This window comes from Leptidea sinapis, chromosome 26 (genome assembly GCF_905404315.1).
Source record: "Leptidea sinapis chromosome 26, ilLepSina1.1, whole genome shotgun sequence".
Taxonomy (NCBI): Eukaryota; Metazoa; Arthropoda; class Insecta; order Lepidoptera; family Pieridae; genus Leptidea; species Leptidea sinapis.
Window position 1 is genome coordinate 863452 of NC_066290.1, and position 20079 is coordinate 883530.

Here is a 20079-nt window from a genome sequence, read left to right on the forward strand (position 1 = left end):
TTCCGTTGACACTAAATTTAAACCAAACTCAATTTAATTTAAAATATTGCGTTGATGTTTTTATCTGCATAGGAATAATAACAGTGCTTCTTGTGATATTATGAATAATATATATGAATGTGATAATCAAAAAACCCGACCTGTCATCAGACCATAGAACGAGAACAGAGTAACAATAAACAATAGACCAACGACAGGTCTTATTGGCTATTCCAACTCTTCAAACAATCAACTCTGGTTTTCCATGCGATAAGATGGATTAGTAATTATTCTCAAATATACACAATTTTTAGAATAAATTATGATCAAAAATTAGTTATTTCTTCTACCCATTATAATTCTAGCGCTTCGAATCCACCCTAAATAAAATAAATGTTATATTCCCTTACAGAAATTTGAAGGTTTTTATGAAATAAAGTTTCAATGAGACATAATTATATAAGTTACTGCATAATCACGATGGTATATAATGTGTATACAATACCCCAACTTTACATTCTATAGAGAAATATTTTTTTATTAATTTGTTGCTTATTGTTTAAGGACTGTTAAATTTTAGTTAAGTAACAATAAATTTTATTTATTTAAATGCTTTGTTTTATTAATATTGATTGTTTAAATAATACAAATTATTGTGCTGTTGAATGTTTTAACGGTTCATGGCTACCGTGTTACATTATAAAGTATGGGATGACCGGGGGACCAACCCCAAGTGTGCCAGGCACGAAGCTGGTGTCGTAACAGGCGTGTTGTGGTCACCACAGTCCTCTTCCCACGACTGGAGGGGACGTACCATAAATATTGTAGATGTAACATTTTATTGAAAGAAGACTATTTTAAAAACAATTTTAACTGTGTTCATACATTTTAAAAAAAAACTGTTTAACATAGTAAATAATAAGATTAAAAAATCTTTTCGAGATGTTGTTTGCCTGTGGTTATGAATCGGTGTATGTGGACAAGAAAAAGGTCGAAAATTATGGTATCGTAACATTTTTTCATCTAAAACATTGCGGATTTTCTGAATTAATATTGGCCTTCAATTCAATGTCGTTCATTATTTATAAAAAACTAAGATACGACTGTATTATTTTATATATCTATCTATGCATTTTATTTCTTAACATTCCAATATTGTGGAAAATGTGAATATGAGGCATGCAATTTTATATTTTCCAAAGGTTTTTTTTAGACATCAGGGCAGAAATTATGTTTATGTAATATTTATACTAATAATATACCTATGATGTAACTCCAGCTGTATATGAAATAAACGAAGTCTGGTGTAGGCTAGGCTAGAAGTGTACCTACTGGCTACTAAGTTGAGCATATTCAATCTTATATAAATAAAATAACCTTACCGATGATAAGTCACACCATCTTTTTTAGTCATTAATGAATTATTTAAGCACTTTTTATAGCACACTTAGGCTTGTTGATTGACACACGACTAAGGAGAAAAGTGTGCTTGCATTGTCAGTGTCTTTAAGCACACTTTTGCCGTTCCACTGTCAGACTGCAAAATATAATATGTCCATATGTATAGAACTTCATTGTCCCCAGTCATTAAAACAATACTAACAAGCTAATTTACAAATTAAGACTAAAAGCTGCTATCCCGCAACTCAAAGCAAGCTGTTCATTAGTTGCAGTTCTTTAAAATTACTTCGTGAATATCCACAGAATGTTTATTGTAGGTTCTTATGTGTTTATAATGTTATCATAAAAGTTTAAATCAATAGGTACTTACTTTGGTCAAGATTATAGAAACAGTGCAATTTACTAATTAGAAAATTAAAAAAAATCTTCTGAAAGTTATAAGTAGGTTACTAATTCAAAAGACTAAAATTTATAAAATATGTTTAATAAATTATTAACTACACTCAAAATAAACCATTTCACATGAACAAAAACAAATAAATTTAATTTCCCTTAACAAGAGAGCACTACCAATCAAACAAATGAACACCATCTCTCCGACACCTACTCTTTAAATAATAATCAAACATTTTCGTTGCATAAAAGTATTGTTCGCATCTATTTGCGTAAACCTAACAGTCGAACCTTTTAGTAATATTATATTTGTGGCTCATGGTTGGTTTTCAATGCCGAGCGCCAGTTTCATCTCCAACGAATATTTTTGCTCGACTCGATCAAATTGTTTCCTCTCATGATCATCCTTATCCAGAGCCACATCTTCCAGACAGTCCTCGAAAACCTGGCAAATTTAATTAAATATTAATGAAATGGTTTGCGAATTGATTTGCGCTCCATTTGCGATTAGTTCATAATTTATTATACCTTTTTGACCTCGCAGTTGGATCGACTGTACTTCCAGGTAGGTACACAACACGAGTGTCTTAAAAACCTCTGACATAAATAGAGTAGACTTTGTAGCTTTAGACAACGTTCGTATCAGATTATTGGTATCGGATGAAATTAGACAAATTCCTCCCTTAGCTGATTAAGAATGTGTTTTGAGATGTGTAATTACTTAGATCATATATGTAACTGCCAAGTAGAGATGATGCCGCTTCACATCTAGACCATTCATTCACTTATCCCATAAAAAAATATGGTACACCAAATCTGGTACCAAATGTTCGCAAACATTACAAACCGGATACCATGCAGAAATACGAAAAACATTAGGTAACGGTTATCTTTCCACCAGGTCGCTCACTGACGATTGACTGCAAACGTCATAACTCCTCGCAAGAAGGCAGATCTGTCTGCAGACAAATTCACGCTGATATCAGGTTTCTAATACTTTTAAATCCAGAAACGAAATGAAAGTAATATAAGGTACCTACCTCGTCGCCATCCGCAGATAGATTGCTGGTCACATCGGGGCTAGCACAGCTCACGTCACTAATAGGCAGAAAGTCTCGCGTTTCGCCGTTGTCGATCCCCGAGTCGACAGCCAGCCCGTCTTGGGTGAGCGTGTCGTCTAACCGCAATGATTCCGGCATTGCCACGAGAGTCGTGTCGCCATCACCGTCCACGGAGCCGTCGGGGCTCGTGTACTCGACGAAGCCCGTGCGCCATCGCCGCTCCGACCTTTCTATATGATCCTCGAGGATTCTCGACACCGCCGGTAACTGAAATCAGTAACTGATTTGATTATAATATGAATTGACCACACTGACAAAACTTTCACCTGACGGCAAGTGACAGACACGACTGGGCGTGCATGGTATATAAAATGGCTGCAGTAGGTATCTCTCAGAGTCGACGAATATAAAGTTAATTCAAAATTTAACCAGCTACGGCGCTAACTGAAACAAACTTCTCTTCAAATTTATCCTAGCAAAGATTATCCAAGCCAAGGCAATAACCATTACTTATCATATCTGGTGCGATTAAGTCACCTCTCTACGTGACATAAAATGTTCGACTAGTCACCGGTATCTGATGAGGGTGCAGTGAATCGGCCAGGGTCTCTATGATCGCGTTGGTTCTGTTGTCGACTCGGCCCGCGTGCGTGTTCACGAGAGCACACTGCTGGTATAACTGCCGCTCCTCGTAGCGAAGTGTTCGCTCCAGGATCTCTGACGCGACCGAGTCTTCTATCTCGGCATTCTGGGCCATATTCGCGTAGTTTATGCCTGGATTTATACTAGTTTATAATATAATATTAATTATAAGACTTACGACACAGACTAGAAAGACTTATAATAGTAAGAACAAGGTCGTGTAAAACGATAATCTGTAAGTTTATTAAATCGGGCGTTATTTTGCAGAATTCCATAATTACCCAAATGTTATGAGTTGCCTTAGGCTTTAATTCCGCTAATATTTTGAAAGGAGAATCGAGACTCGTTCTCCAGAACAGTGGAAGTAACACTTAAGACAACTCATAACATTTGAATACGATAAACCTGTGAAAGATGTTTACGAGATAGCGTAAGAATTCTAGTAAGCCGTTTACAATTATTAAGTGATCAAGACTAACCTTGAGAAGGGAATCTATCGTCATCGTAAGAGTTTATCGTGCTAATTATGAATAGTTTTGCTTGATCGCTTTCCACGTTCAACATCGAGATGTCAAACGATGATCCTGTCGAGTTACCAGCTTCTTGTTCTGCACATATTAAATAACATAACAAGATTGGAACTGCAGACACTATTTTCTACATGGCAGAATATAATATCTTGACTGGTAAGGGTAGTCAAGGTTTATATTGCAAAATCTCATGGACTAGATACTGCTTTCACCTGGATGAGACGTTGGAACTTATAAGACCTAGATAGGCCATGTCTATATTTTAGCTAGATACTTATATCAACCAAATACTAGACTGGTAATCTATCATCTGTCTGTCTGTCGATACAACACAACTCCTCGCGACCTCTTTACCCTCAAACGAGATTATTCTTAACTCCGCTAAATTGATAAATCGTAACAAACTATACTTTAAGACTTATAATATGCTTTATTACCTTCATTGATGGCCTCAATAGTTGCACAATCACGCTTTCCATCATCTTGATCTTTTTCATCATCACATCTGATAAAACTCCCTCTACGGTTAGCAGTTTTGGGTCTTGTTTTAGCGTTAGTTTGCTTAACATGGACAACGCCCGTGCTGTCATCACTCGAATCGCTTCCTGTTCTATTGGATTCGGTATCTTCTGATGATGCTTAAAATTATTAATAATGTCTTAACAATAATATATATCTAGAGTACCTACATGACGTTCGTCAAAAGCTTTATAAAATAGAAATTTATATATATGTTTTCATTGTTCTTTCCATACTATAACTTGTTGTTTGGTGTTTATAGAATAGACTATTCATTAGAGATCGAAGAAGATTTTACGACATATCTATTTTACATCTACCTACTGTGAAAAATATGATGATGCGTGTGTTTAGAAAGCACACAATAATGCGTGATGTCCCTTTGAAAGTTAGTTAGTAGATAACGAGACGAGCTAATTTGAAGAGCAGTAACCGACTTAGACAAAAGTTGTCATAATTATTATTATAAGAGTTAGTATTTGATATTAATCAATTATTCTAAAATGGTAAATGACAATGTCTGAAAGACTACTTACTTGCAGAGTCCAGTTTCTCTTCACCAATTTCACATTCCACATGAGCTGGTGCCTGTGTGTCGACGTACTGAAATAGAACTGCCCCAGGAACGTGAGTAAGCTTGATTTTACTCTTATCTAAAATAATAGCTATAATAAGAAATAATTATTATGCCAAGAAGGATCTTAGGCACAGCGATTCAATGGACTATGGAAGTATATCCAATGGATGAATTCAATGGACTGAATGAATTCAATGGACTGCTGAAATATATCCAATTAGTTTTCAAATTTCCTTGAATGTGAAAGAATAAAAGATGGAACAACAGTGAACTAAAAATTGCATTATCGCTTCTTTACCTATTTCACGAATGATAAGAGTAGTTTTATAAATTATGGCCAGAAATTTATATAGGATTCTTATTTTTCTTATTGGCTAAGTTTAAAAAATTGTAAGCCATATTACTTTTGATTTCACCTCTAAGGACAATTATAACAGCTTTCAAAATTTTGCACATTAACACAAACCTATAGGTACATTTTAGTACCCACGTACACACTACTTCTATTCAGAAATCGTTTAAGGTTAACAAGAATTTAGGCAAATATTCTTGACTTTAGTATTTTGATACTTGACTTTAGTAATATGATAAAACCAAAATCTAAAATTTCGTCAAATATTTTTGTTCAAAATGTCATAAGTTCATATCGATGGTTACTACCAGGTTCCCCCTGAGTGAGCTGGCTCAGTGCGATCCGGTCGTACGCGTTGTCAGTGTGGTACGTGGTCACGTACGATCGCTCCCGCACATTGTGCGCCGCGACGCGCTCCTCGTCCTTGTGGTACTCCTCCATTGTCTCCCTGTGGTACAGCTTCTGTTGCACCAAATTCATCAAAATATTAAGTACGCATTACAAATTCAAACTTAAAATATTTCAATACATTTTGCTTTAAGCAGTCTTGTTAGGTAACGAGGCTACCTCATAACTGAATGCATTTCAAAATACTGATTTCTAAACGCTATCAAACCTAAATATTAGAATTACTGCTTCAGTCAAGGATTTCAAGTTTCAAGTTAGTAAAAAAAAATCAAACAAGATAGGAAACAATATTTTTAGTACCAAGAACGTTTTTTTACGAGAAGCTCTATAAAAAAATTGTTTTTGTGGGTTTTATTAACAAAAAGGTTTTATATACAGAATTTGGCTGTTTTGCATATTATTATTGGTGAGCTGTGTGACAGATAGTATCTAGTTTATAACATAAGCGGAGTATCGTTTACCATGGGATCTACAGCGGGTTCCCCCCTCGCTATTCTCTCATCCCGCTCAATCTGTTCTCGCTCCAGCTCCGCAAATATCTCCAAGTCTTCCGCGCTCGGCTTCAATTTGTCGTCGCAGTTCTCATAGTCATTGTTCTTGAGATAATTAATCAGCGCCACGCCATCACCCTCTCCAACACTTTGTTGTTCTGTACAAAAAACTTCTAGAATCATCATACAGTCACGATGAAGAGGGAATTTACCGATTACCAGATTAATCATCGTGACATTTAAATTCTTTGAAAAACCACAGCTTTATCAGCAAGCATTCAAGGTGAAACAAAATTGTGTCGACCAAGCGGTAATAATCTCCTTTCCAGAATAGTGCTAAGCTTATTTTTCGAAGAATTTTCAACAAAAACGTCCTCATTTGTATCACATGAGTACATAAACAGTACAGAGGATAAGTTTTATAAGAGCGGGCAAAAATGATTCTTACCTATTTTGGTAGGGCTGTCACAAAAAATTAAGATAAATTCAACAAAACACTTTTTATTAGCTTTTTATTGGTTTGATCATCAACATTAAATAACCCTTAATAAAAGATTTAATACAAAAGTAACAGTTAAAGGTGTCCGCATTAACACTATAAACGTCTATTAATATAAATTATATCTTACCGTCTAGTTTAGGTATTTGAAAGATATATATTTTTGAATATTTATTTCATTTAAAGATAGACAAGTCGGTCTAAAGCAACACATAAGAACCATATATTAAGATAACCTATCATTAAAACTGCCTTTTTTAACTTTAGCTTAAATAAATATTAAAAGAGTCAGGTTCAGGTCACTAGCCATCCTATCTGCAGCTGCAGTTCATAGTTAAGATCACGTTTGGCAAACGAAATTAGGAATATTAATAGAAGTTTCGTTCCAACTTTTGGCGAGGTACAGCTCTTGAAGACACCTCGTGTAGAGGCGAAACACGTGCCGAAGTGATTTTTTTGTCGAGGACGATTGATTGTCGGAATTAACTCTAAATAATATAATTATTATTAAAACAAAATTAAATTATCACACAATGTTTCGCGTCCTTGCTAGTAACTTATAAGGAGTTCCCTCGTAAGGTGACAATCGTCACTGCAGCAGAAGTTCGTAGTAAAAACGTGATTAGATATCAAAACTAAACTTATATAAAAAATTTCGTGACCTATCTACTAACCGTGCAAGAGTTCCCTATTGAAAAGATAATCCTGATACAGAATAATGACTGCAGCGTCAGATTATGTACGATATCATATTATTGCATTGCAACCAAAATTATGCAAATATACAAATTTTTTGCTGAATCAGATGTCAGGAAGTGTTTTAAACGTTACTTGCAATATTTGAACTAAAACAAATACTTACATAGTCATTTACCAACGAACACACAAACAAATATTAAGTAAAACCCTTCACTAATAAAATGGTGAAAACATACCGAGATTTACTCTCTTCCCATAAACAAAAGGATCATACAAATATAAATATTAGCAAATATTTACTTACCTAATAATTGTGGTCCTTGGTATAGTTAATATATGATAAATTTTTATTTTTCTCGTGTTATCTCGTATTACTAACAACCATATTAGTAATCTAATATCACTTTTTATGGCAATTATTGCCGCGTACTCAACAAGCGGCCAGTGGACACACACATGCCCGGGGCATTACTGTAGTAGTGCAAGCATTTCGCGTGGTTGTACGAAGCTTACTCTCTGTACCCTTTAATTTACTCATGTGTTTGTATCCCCTGTGGCACAACAGGAGTTCGGAGGTGGTATATGCCCCCAATTTAGGTTTCTTAGCAGGCTTGGAGCATAAACTTATATAGCCATGTTACCATTAGAAAACAATTGTTATCGTCTAAACATATTATTATACACAGAAACACAAAAAATTACCATTTCCATCGTCATTATTGTTTGAGCCTTTTGGTCTTTCTTCCCCTATTTGGTCATTTTGATCTTCTGCATTAGAATCCCTGCCCTCCTTTTTCTTTTCATCGCTATCCATTGGAGTGTTACTATTTTCAACTTCTTGGATAGTAACTTTTTTTATTTTCTTGTCCTCGTTGTCACCTTTTCCTTTGATTGCACAGCTAATAGGTGGTTTCCATGTGTACAGTTCAGTTTTTTCAGTGATAATCTTGTTTTCGTGATCTATGATAACCTTATCAGTTTCCACAACACCAGTTTCGCGTGTGACTTCTTCAATTAATCCTTTGTTGGTATTTTCATTTGACATTTGATTATATTCTTCAATAATCTCCCTCAACGGCTTCCGCCTTGCTTCATTTTGCTGTGTTTCTTCCGAACTGTCTATCTGTTTAATGAAAGCCTTTTTGGGCTTTGTTGATTCTAAAAAAAATATAGAATTATTATCATAGATTCTTAAACATAGCAATGTTTAATTTTTTTTAAGCCTTTATAATGCATACATACCTATGTATGCATTATAAAGGCTATGGGTTGGAGGGAATTTTTTATATGTTTCTGATTTGTACTCAATCAATCGTATTCAACAATTGTTTCCCTTCCCACCCACTTACCTTCCCAGACTTCAGTCACTCTGCCTCTGCTTGTGTGCGGCTCGGAGAATAGTAAATGATTTACAGCCTCAATTTCTGAATACACTTTCCTAGAACTTTAGATAAATATTTTAGTAAAGTTTGTACAGTATCAGCACGATGTCTTTGTCTTAATTTTATTTGCATTTTTAAAATTGCGTTAATGTAACAGAACATTTGCTTATAAAATCATATAGGCAGCATACTGCGAAAACTATTTATGACACATAAAAGAGGTTATATGGCAATTTGAAAACCGAAAGAAGGCGAAGGTTTCACTCTTATTTCGATTTAACTGCTAATTATGTTACTTTGATCAAGGTATTGGTAGGAACTGATCTGAAAAGTAAATATAGGTATTACCAAAATTTTGCTAAAAGAAACTAAAAAATAGTGTGATACTTTTAAGGTTGTGAATTGCTCTAAAGATTAACTCTCTTTTGCTTTCAGGAAAAGAAGAGCAAAGATAAATCGATATAGAAATCTGAAATAGACCTGAATCATATACAAAGATAGAGTAAACATACATATTACTCGTATTATCATTGCAGAAAAGATTCAAAAAAATTCAAGAAAAATGGAGTTTCAAATCTTTATCGGATTTATACTATATAACATACTTTTTAGTTCCATTCGTTTTAAAACATTTTTGGATTTTAAATTTCATCAAAATCTTAATGAAAGTATCTGATCCAACAGTGATTTGCAAGTTTCATAATGAAAACATTGCAAAGTACTCAAAAAAATTTGATGCTGTATTATCCGAGGATAGCTGTAAAGGTGTAATTTTACGATTTATGAGAGTTCAAAAACGGTTATAAAATTGAAGCGCTAAAGAAATTACCTCATGCATGCATCCTTTTAGGAAGTGTATTAACGAAAGAACATCAAGATCATGTTAAGTATTGTTCAGTTTTTAAATTACATACGGAGTTATTAGCGTTGATATTATTTATATAATTTTAAGTTAAAAGGGTTGATTTGTTTTTTACATATTTCTTTTTAATTAATAAATACATTTTCATACACCTACAGCGTTTTATTTAAACCACTTTAATGATAGTAATACTAGTAACAACAAATCGCAAAAATACTTCAAAATAAAAATATCGACTTAAAACAAAGTAATGCTACTTACAAGTAAATTTAGTTTGTAAGTAAATTAAGGTAAATTTAAATATAATATTTAAGTAGTAAGTAAATTTAAAAATCATATTCAGCAAGATTGCTGCCCGCCCACTTGAACAAATTTGTGTTGTTCGATACATTTAATTTTGAGATACACCATATTCACTGTTTGTATTTCAAAAACGGATTGATGTATCTGATGATTAAACCAATTATAATCATCTTAAAATAATTTCATTACTTGCATAAAGAAGATTTCAGTTTAAAATTTAATCCCCAGAAAAATGGTATTTGTAAGTTCTGTAGTTTACAAGTTATGTATTTAATATATTTATATAGTTTTTTTGTGTAAAGTTGGACAAAAACATTTTTCGGGTTACGACAAGATTGCTTTCTGGCGTCGGCATGTACAAACCACATTAGAATCTTAAGCATAGTTGATTAAGGGTTGTTAGCATACAATACTGATACAAATTTAGTTATAGTGACATAGTATCTTATGCTAAACGTACTTGTCTTCCGCCTTGTATCTGGAGCCAAATCCATCCCAAATCTCGTCGTCTGTCATCTCTTTGTTCTCACTTTTCACTTCCTGTATAATTCTTTGGTCTTTTTCAACGTCAGACCATTGTATTTTAGATGTTCCTGTCATATTAATTAAATAAATAAGCATTCTGTAATTTAATATCAACTTTTCAACCATAGAATAAACCTATTAAAACGAGAAGTAAAATTAAAGAGCAATGTTTATAAATTCAGTATAAGAAAACACGTTCTTACGACTTTACACTCGATGCAGCTATGCTCGAACTTATTAAGAATGTTCCTACTTAATAAGTAATGCAATATTGTGATACCTACTCAATAATTATAAGCAACCTAATACCACATATTAAAATTTTTGCAACTAGCTTCCTCTTAACTATCGAGTACTTTGTCACTTTCTTTTTTCAAATAGCTGATAGGTCACAAAACGTAGTTTATTATTCAATGAGTAGCTTTCTTGATTATTGATTTAATCATGCATAACAACATACTTCGTAAGTGCTAGTATTCGCCGTAGTTCAGAACCTCAATAATTCTCACCTTCTTTCTCGGTGTCAGTGTCAACATCATCGCTGCTCTCACTTGTTGTATCCTCAGTCTCAGATCCCGTCAGCATTTCCATTACCACGCCATCTTTACTCGTCTTTACAGCTGTTAATGACTTATCATCATCTTCTTCATCAGGGAGTAACTTGTCTTGCGTCGATTTTGATTCATATTGTTCCTAAAAATATGTAGACAGTTAAAAACTTAATTATAGGAATTGGGAGGTCAAAATAGATTTTAGGTCCCCTGGTAAATTGCAACCATTGCAGATAATACTCTCTTGCGAATTTTGGCAATCAACAAAAATAAACACCATGTGAGCCCGGACAGGACATGGGTAGGTACCGTACACGTCCCGTCCACTTGGAAGAACTCTGTAAAGATGTTTGTTACATAGTTTGGTGTTGATTAGTACTAAGTTCAAAGAATAGAAATCTATCCATCAGAACATATACACAGATTGAATTGCTATGCTATCAAAAATAGAGATATTTGACTAAGCCTGAGAGAACTCCTAATAAAGGACAAAGGCAAACCTCGCTTGTAGAGCCTTGCTTCTCCCTCAGCTCCTTTTCTCTTGCTTCTCTCTTGGCCTTGTTCTCTTCTCTCATTCTAATAAGATACTGCACACTTTGGTTCGTCTTCTCTTGTTCGCGAGCTATCCATCTACCATGTTAATAACATTTACTTTAGGTCATTATTGTTTATCCTTAGATTTTATACAAATGTAAAACTGTAACTGTAGGCGATTCACATGTCGTGTTCAAGTTACCTACAGAGAAAATAAATTTATATAACACTATCTCGATCAATATTGATGTGTAGTAAGAACATGTTGCCTAATAGAAAGTTTAGAAGACTTCATATGAAATAAATTCTCTGGAACTTTTAAAATTTCAAGATGAAAATATGTACTTTATTAAGAATTAAGAGAGTTTGGCTGGGACCTGTTCAGAAGTATTTAGGCAGCAGTGTCTTGCCGGTTAACATCAATTATAGAACTAATACCATCTACAAGATGGCAAAAAGTCATCCAACAAAATGGCACATATAGGTAAATATTAATATAATGTAATATTGACACACACAAATTATATTGCCCCAAACGAGTATACCTACCTATGGGTTGGAAGACAATGATATGTATAATATGATATAAGTACTTAATTAAACATACATAAATACTTATTCTGGCCATAAATACTGTTACAATTAAAAATAAACAAATATCACATTTGAATTTGGAATCTGTCATTTTTATAATATGATTATTCATTGAGTTTTCTCACTTTGGCGCCAATACATTGTATAATATTTTGCTATATTAATATGGGGTGGGGTGATTAAGAGAACCGAATCGCTGTGATTGCTTTAGCCAAAGTAGGTATGGAGCCAAATGCCATTTTTAAAACTCCATATCCTTGATATTAGTAAAACGTTTGTGTACCGGGCTATTAATAGGTACAATGAGACCTCCTCCGTTTGTGACAGAAAAAGATCTGGCCGTCCACGTAGTGTTCGTAATAAAAAGGTGGTCAAAGCAGTAAGGGAAATAATTTGAAGAAATCCTGTCCGAAAGCAAAATATTTTATCTCGGGAGATGAAGATAAACCTAAAACCATGTCGCGTATTTTAAAAGATGACTTAGGACTTGCAACCTAAAAGAGACTTACTGGTCATTTCTTAACTGATAATTTAAAATGGAATAGGGTGGTAAAATCAAAACAACTAATAAAGAGGTACGCAAAGAGAGGTCACATAAAAATTTTGTTTACGGATGAGATTTTTTTTACAATTGAGCAACATTTTAACAAGCTCTGAGGAAGGTTCCAAATTATAAGACAGAGTGCAACGTGGGAACAGCTATGAAGGAGTGACTGAGACATACTTTTGTGAAAAAGGTCGCATCCTAGTCCATTAATCCCAGAAGTGGGGGTTATCATTTTAAAACATAACAAATTGTTTGTTATTTTCTTTTCTTATTGCTTACATTTTATACCAATTATAATGAAAAACTATCGTATTGCCGGTCTAATTGTAGTCAATGACCACAATTAAAACGGCAATTAAGGCGACTGACTCAAGAACTTCCAAGAAATCTCTGCCGTTCCTAACACAGCTATCACCTGACCGACATAGCTATTTAGCTAGAGCTTCTTAAGTGTTGCCGGATTCTTTCCGTTATAAGTTTGTGATCGGAAACGACAATCGGCACAATTATTGTTGTATCATAATGCGTGAAATGATGATAATTCCATTAATCTTCCAGACAACTTACCGTTTCCTCTCCGCTATTTCTTCCTGTATGCCACCCCGTTGCCACGCCTCTACGCAGGCCCGGTCGCGGGGAAATATCGGTCGGTTGTCGAGATTCAACAGTTCTTTGAGACGGAGCGTCAACGTCTTACGGTAGGCGGGAATATTGCGAACAACTGGGTTCCCGGACAGCACCAACACTGTGAATTGTCTTTATATTAATCCATTATATGTAGATATTCATATTATGTAGGGTAGGAAGAAAAGCGAACGCAATTACACTGGTCAATATCAATTTTACATATTTGTATATTTAATCCCAGAAGTGACAGCTTTACTTAATGCAGCCTTAAAATAACAAACTGTTTAGATTAGCAAGAGTGACATCTCAAGTCAATTTCCTAATATATTATATGAAATTATTGGGGTTGAGCAGGTTATCAGCTGTTAAGATCCTTTAGATGGAGCCAAAACCTGAGAGTTGAACAAAACATATCAAGATTTACGATCGATGCGTCACTCGGGCGGTTGGCTGTTGGTAAGAACGGACGGAACCCGAGAGTCACGGGTTCGAGTCCGCTTCGTCCATGAATTTTGATGAACATTAAATTTGTATCTTTACATAGTAAATCAAGTCGCTTCCGCTGTATGTTCGCTTAGGTCTTTTAAACTATTCAACGGATATTTAATGCAGTTTGTAGAAATAGATAGTGATTCAAGGTTTATAAGTATAATACATACATGTTATAGTACAAAGAAGCCAAAAAATTCAAAGATTTTAAATGTGATGTCGTAACAAACATATTTATATGCATTTAGATTGCAAACGCTGGCTAAACCTTAACCAATGTGAAGTAAAGTTATTCAAAGTGTAAAACGTTTTGTCTTTATCTTATCTTTATCACTACAGAATTACGTGACAGGGAAAACTAATTTTAAGCTTGGACTAACTTTACTCTGCGTTAATTAATAAGACAGTACGAGAAAAATAATTAATGTGTGTACTACGGAATAAAAAGTCCGTGATGGTATATATTTTACTCTCAAGGGTAACCCACAGTAAATCGCCCACGTCGCAGAACACAAGCCAGCCGCCGCGTTTGGCAGTAGGTACCAACGAGTTAAAAGATTCGGATAGGATGCGTTCTTTTTTTTTGCATCCTACCCTTGTTTTGGGTGTTAGTAGGGTACTTTTGTATGATCTCAGTTCGGTTGTAGTGGCCGATGATACTACAAGGATTTATACACCAAGCTCTGTAGAACCCATCGGTGGGAGTTGCGGCGCTGGGTAAAAAAGGAACTGCAAAGTTTAAAAAAGGAAATGCAACTGTACCTAATTCTTTAAGCAGCAAATCGCTCGTGAGAAATCTAAGCTGCTCTTTTTACCGGTAGTAGTTCGCCCATCGAGCTCAAACCGTGTGCTCCGGTACCCATACTCAGGCTCAGTCCCGGATTCATGGAAGTCAGCTCTTGTCCATTCGAACCCATAAAAGGATCTATTGCTATTACCTTCCTGGTCTCTTAAATCATGGTAAGCATAATATTCGTGTATACATATATAGCAAGCACAATGTACTTTCAGGACCGTTTAGAGAACCCAAAATAATTATATAGCATATGTTCAAAATTCAAGAAAAATAAAGTTTGGACAGGTTGCAAATTCAAATTTAAATAAAAATATTTTCTATCAAAATTAGATTTTAAATCACAAATTTTATACACTTTAAGCCAGGAGATATGGTTTTATACCTCGAATTTATCTTATGCCTAAAAGGCCTTCCTTAAATGCTTTATGCATCTAAGGTTCTATGTGCATATTCTTGGAAATTTGACTTCTCTTTTAAAATACAAAGAAGTGTTATTAGAGATTATATATATTTAGAGATTATAGACTTCATGTAGGTACGAAGGTCATTATTGTCACACTATCGGACAAATTAAGACATTTTGTGTTTTAACTTACTATTAACATGCCGAAATAGATTTAAGTCCACGCTGACGACGTGGCGGGCAAGTCAGCTCAATAATAATCATAAGTCTATTTATGGATATATCTTTATATACATAAATCCAGTGTCCTGATGAATGGTTCCAGTGAACTCTTAAACTAATTAACAGATTTTAATGGGGATTACTTCATGGAATGCAGTTAAGCCCAACTTGAGATATAGGATAGTTTTAATTTCGATTTGGGATCCATAATAATTTTTATTTCCAATATTTGTTTTGTTTGGACATATTGTCTATGAGAGAATTTATTGACGCACTGTTTGACAGTTTTGCTATGAAACAATTTCATTATAACAACAGGGAGCATATTTTACGATATAATTCTTTATGTTATGAAATATCAACACGTCTGTCGGGTCAATTATTCATTCATAAATACATACATTCACCAAACATGTATTTAAGTAACTAATTATAACCGTTCAGTACTTAATCTTAACTTAAGCTTGGTCAGAGAGTAGTAGTAAAATGTAAGAGATTTGCACTGCACCTTTAAGTATATTCATGTCGGCTAACACATCTACGATGATTGGATCTTCAAGTCTGTTGTAAGACAAGTCCAGAACTGATAGGTTTCTACACGTCCTTAAGTGATCCAAATCCTCTGTAAAATAATAAAAATCTTCAGCATTTGCTTTGTACCAAAAACAAACCCATGTATACAAGCACACTCTAATTTGTGGTCCCCTGGAAGCGCTAGTCTCGAGAATTTATTATTTCAATTAGGTATTATTAGCTATTAACACTAGCCTTTTTCTGGTGGTTTCATTGTATTCTGATTAGGTAAATATACAGGGTGTCCCAAAGTTATATTCCCAGACGAGGCAAGTAATTTTTAGAAAATCTTTGAATGCAGAATAACTAACTTTTAAAAATAAGATAAAGTCTTCTTTCAGTAAAATAGCCTATCTTCGATATTTAAGGTACTTTTCCTTCATGTCCCATAACTATGGGACATCCTGTATAGTAACTGTAAATGGTGACAACCAGAATCAGATTACACGATTTAGAATTGTATTGTAATTTTTTGTAGTAAAATAGGGATAAACTGTAATAAAAAATAAAAGCTACAAAAACTTACACAATTGCAACAAAAATTTGATTTACTAAAAATTTACCTACCTATTGTGGTCAGCATGTTATGTGCAATACTCAAAGTGTGCAAATCAGGAACAACATCCAAATTTTCAATCTTAGTCACGTAGTTATGATCCAAGTTCAACGTGTCGAGCTTCGGGCATCCGTTCAGGTTTTCAATCTTGCGGACAAGGTTGAAGTGAAGGTACAAGCACTTCAATTCAGATAAAGTATCGAGTCCTTCTATTCGTTGAATGCCGTTATTCTCTAAAAATATGCATTTTAGTCCTGTATACTCCTCGAGGTTTTCGATTTTTGAAAAACCCTGGAAAGTATTATGTTATGGCACAATTCAAAATGCATACAGATATTATATAAAAATATTTAAAACACTTTTTTTAAATAACCCCAAGCAACAAAAGAATTAATGGATAGACTAAACAAAACCAGGCACCATGCCCCCTGTGCCAGAATAATATTTCTAGTAGATGATGACTGAGTGCCTTTCTCTTATATTTTTAAAATACCGTTATTAGTGAACAGTAAGAACATTAAGTAAATAAAATTAGTCCAAATCGCATCAGCTTAAAGTTAGCTGACAAAGCGTAAGGATTGTTGCCGATCTTTGCTGAAGTCTAAAAGATCAACCGATATCGAAGGAGAACAAATCCTTGCTTAAATTAATGTCACGGCTTAATTTAAACATCTATCCAATACTTTGAATGCTATCATATTAATGCAAAAATTAATTAAACGAGAAACTTTTTTAGCTACTTGCTATAAGATAAGACGTGGTTTTAAAATTAACTTCCATTCTGTGATAAACATAGCCATAAGGCTTAAAGACAGATTTACCTTGAAGTGAAGATAAAGTATATCGTTAAGATACGGTGTACAATACAGTTTATGCTGCTTGCAATGGTTCCTTATAAATTCCTTCGTCATTCTGGGGCCTCTATTCTTATCTTCTAGTTCTTTTACCACTTTTACTTGGAACTCCCTCTGCTTTTCTGGTTCTTTCTTTTTATTTTTACCATCTTCTTTATTTTCTAGAAATCAAACGTAAATATAAGAGTAGAAGAATTAACGCAATATTACGTAGCTACATTAATATAATTATGTAGGTCCGTGTTATAGTGAGGATGTTGAAAACACGATAACAATTGATAAAAGATAGAGAATAAGAGTGTCTGTTACTATACAAAGTCAATAATAACCTTCTTGGAGAGGTGGAACTTCAGTTGTTTTTGATACATCTTGCACAAGTAAATCTTGTTCGCGAGAGTGGTCACCCTGGGCCCTTATATCGTTATCTAAAATTGTATGAAGTTCGCAATTGTCTTCCGGATCCCTCTTTGTAGTCTCATCACGATATAACATGTTGTTCGCCAAACGTATCACCTCCTTGTTGTCTTTCATTTTACCCTTAATATTACATAAAAGATCATTTATTTTTATATCTCTCTCTAATTGTTGTTTTTTGGTGTCAGATATTTTTGTGTCCGTATCCCACAACAGCTCTTTCTGGGTATTGGAATTAGACTTAATGGTTGATGCAGTAGACGCACCATTGTTTATCTTATTGGTATCTGAAGCAGTCTTAGGATATAATAGTTCGTGAGATTTTTGTAGAACTACGTCAACTTCTTTAATAAAGGTCTCACATTCTTGTGTCCGCAAGGCGCAAGATTCTTTACTTTTAGTGACACTTTCTTCATGGATTGTGATTTCTGCATTAATAGTTTTAATAGCATTGTTAATGCCATCAATGTCCATCTGAGAAACTGAACCTGGTTGTTCAGTTTCAGCGTTTGGGAGAGTTCTATTTTGTTTCCGAAAATCATTTTCCTCTTTTAATTTTTGATACACTAAATTAGACTTTCTTGAGTTTTCTAGTGCTTGATTCACATCGCTCAATAGTTCATTCATACTATTTAATTTATTTGTAATATCTTCTTTTATAAGAACACTAAGATTTTCTGCACCACTTACAATATTCCGTGCTAAATTTTTCATTTCCTTAAACTCCATTTCATTAGTGTCCCTGTTGTTATGATTACCTTCAAATAGATTAGCAAGATCATTTTGAAGTGATTCTTCCATTTTTCCATACAGTTGTGAGTCATTATGTGATTCACCATTGCTATTAGTACTAGTATCATCTCCTTGATTGGCTTTATTTGTAATGTTAAAATTTTTCGCTTTAATCTCAGATATATTTTCTTCTGGATTCATTTCATCAATTATTGAATTAATATTTTTAAGCGCATTATGAGTATTGCCTAATTTTTTTTCAAATGTGAACACTTCATTGAAATTTAAATTCGGATTGCTATTTTTCATTTTGTTAAGTTTAGATATATGCTTTGGCTTACCACTTAGGTCGGGTTTGACAGGATTATCAACCAGAGGAATGTTCATTGATGCATTTATTGCATAACTGTCTAGAACTTCATCAAATGCGGTGCGTCTTTTTTCCCCCTTTATAAGGTGATATGATGACTCTTTAAGAACAGGATCTTCTTTAATGGCTAATTTAGAAATATTTTCAACATTGGCCAGTACTGGTTTATCATATTCATCAGCTAAATTTTGAAGCATCTGTTTTGTTTCTGTAAATCTGGTTTCATATGATTTGTTGGTCATTTCAGTTACAACTTTGTCAACTATCTCAAATTCCCCTTCGTCACTGCTCTCTGCTTTGCTGCCACTACGAGTTTCTAATACTTGTGGCTTGGCTGGTGTATTTGTTTCATAACGCTGGACGGATTGCAAGAGCGATTGCATGTTTTTGTATTTAATGTTTTGAATTTTATCAACATCGCCATCTGCATCGGTCAACTCTTTCGTGATTTCATCATAAGTGCCCATTTTAATTTGATCATAAGGGACTGTACATCCTTTGTAACGTCCTTCAGTATCTACCGCTATTTGTATTTGCTTGGATTTTTCCGCAATTATTGGGTTACTAGTTATCATTTCTTTGATTTCGGCACCTGTTAACACTTTGGTACATTCTCTTATATCTGTGAAGGGTTGTCCTGTCATAACTTCATATTCAGTTTTCACTACTCCTGGGGCTGATGCTTTGATATAAGGCCTTTTACTATCGCCAATTTCCGTTAAGGGTTTTAGTTCGTTCTCAATGGTCTTATCAATAATATCTTGAGAAATCTTACAATCTTTGAAGAACTCCTTTAATTCTCTCCGTTTAGTTTCGATATACGTCGTATCAACAGTATGGATTCTTGATTCTGTACTTTCCATTTCTTATGACTATTTGAATGGTTTAATAATGGTTCCAAGAATATTTCCTATATTCAATCTGTTATTAGCGTTTCTATGGTAAATTAGTTTTGGTTGCTATGCATTATCTCTCCTTTGTTTGATCTATGAATGATGTCTCTATGCAGCTTTAAATTTCGAAGTTATTATTTTCATTTTTTACGGAATGTAAGAAAGAAAGTTTTGAAATAATGAGACATAATCGTGTAACATAATATATATTATTTTGTAACGTGACGTAACGTAGTAACGTGAAAGTGTTAATTTTATTCGTACCATCAAAAAAGGACACAATTGTATGAAACTGAGGCAA

General features: G+C 34.0%; 1 protein-coding gene across 2 annotated transcripts; it reads right to left on the reverse strand.

The window, feature by feature from the left end:
- Positions 1-1848: 1848 nt before the first annotated feature.
- Positions 1849-19818, reverse strand: LOC126972280 (uncharacterized). Of its 2 annotated transcripts, XM_050818909.1 has the most exons (18): positions 17699-19818; positions 17337-17530; positions 16527-16806; positions 15895-16008; positions 13417-13594; positions 11675-11804; positions 11133-11316; positions 10559-10691; positions 8901-8995; positions 8254-8709; positions 6324-6511; positions 5763-5916; positions 5062-5178; positions 4444-4644; positions 3956-4084; positions 3406-3608; positions 2814-3101; positions 1849-2218 (listed from the first exon to the last, which is right to left on the reverse strand). In XM_050818909.1, exons 1-18 carry the CDS (start codon positions 19746-19748, stop codon positions 2090-2092), a joined length of 5223 nt encoding a protein of 1740 aa, XP_050674866.1. In that variant the 5' UTR covers positions 19749-19818; the 3' UTR covers positions 1849-2089. The 2 variants fall into 2 exon arrangements, with proteins under 2 accessions (XP_050674866.1, XP_050674867.1); XM_050818910.1 differs by lacking the exons at positions 1849-2218; positions 3406-3608 and having other exon boundaries at positions 2847-3101.
- Positions 19819-20079: the final 261 nt, after the last annotated feature.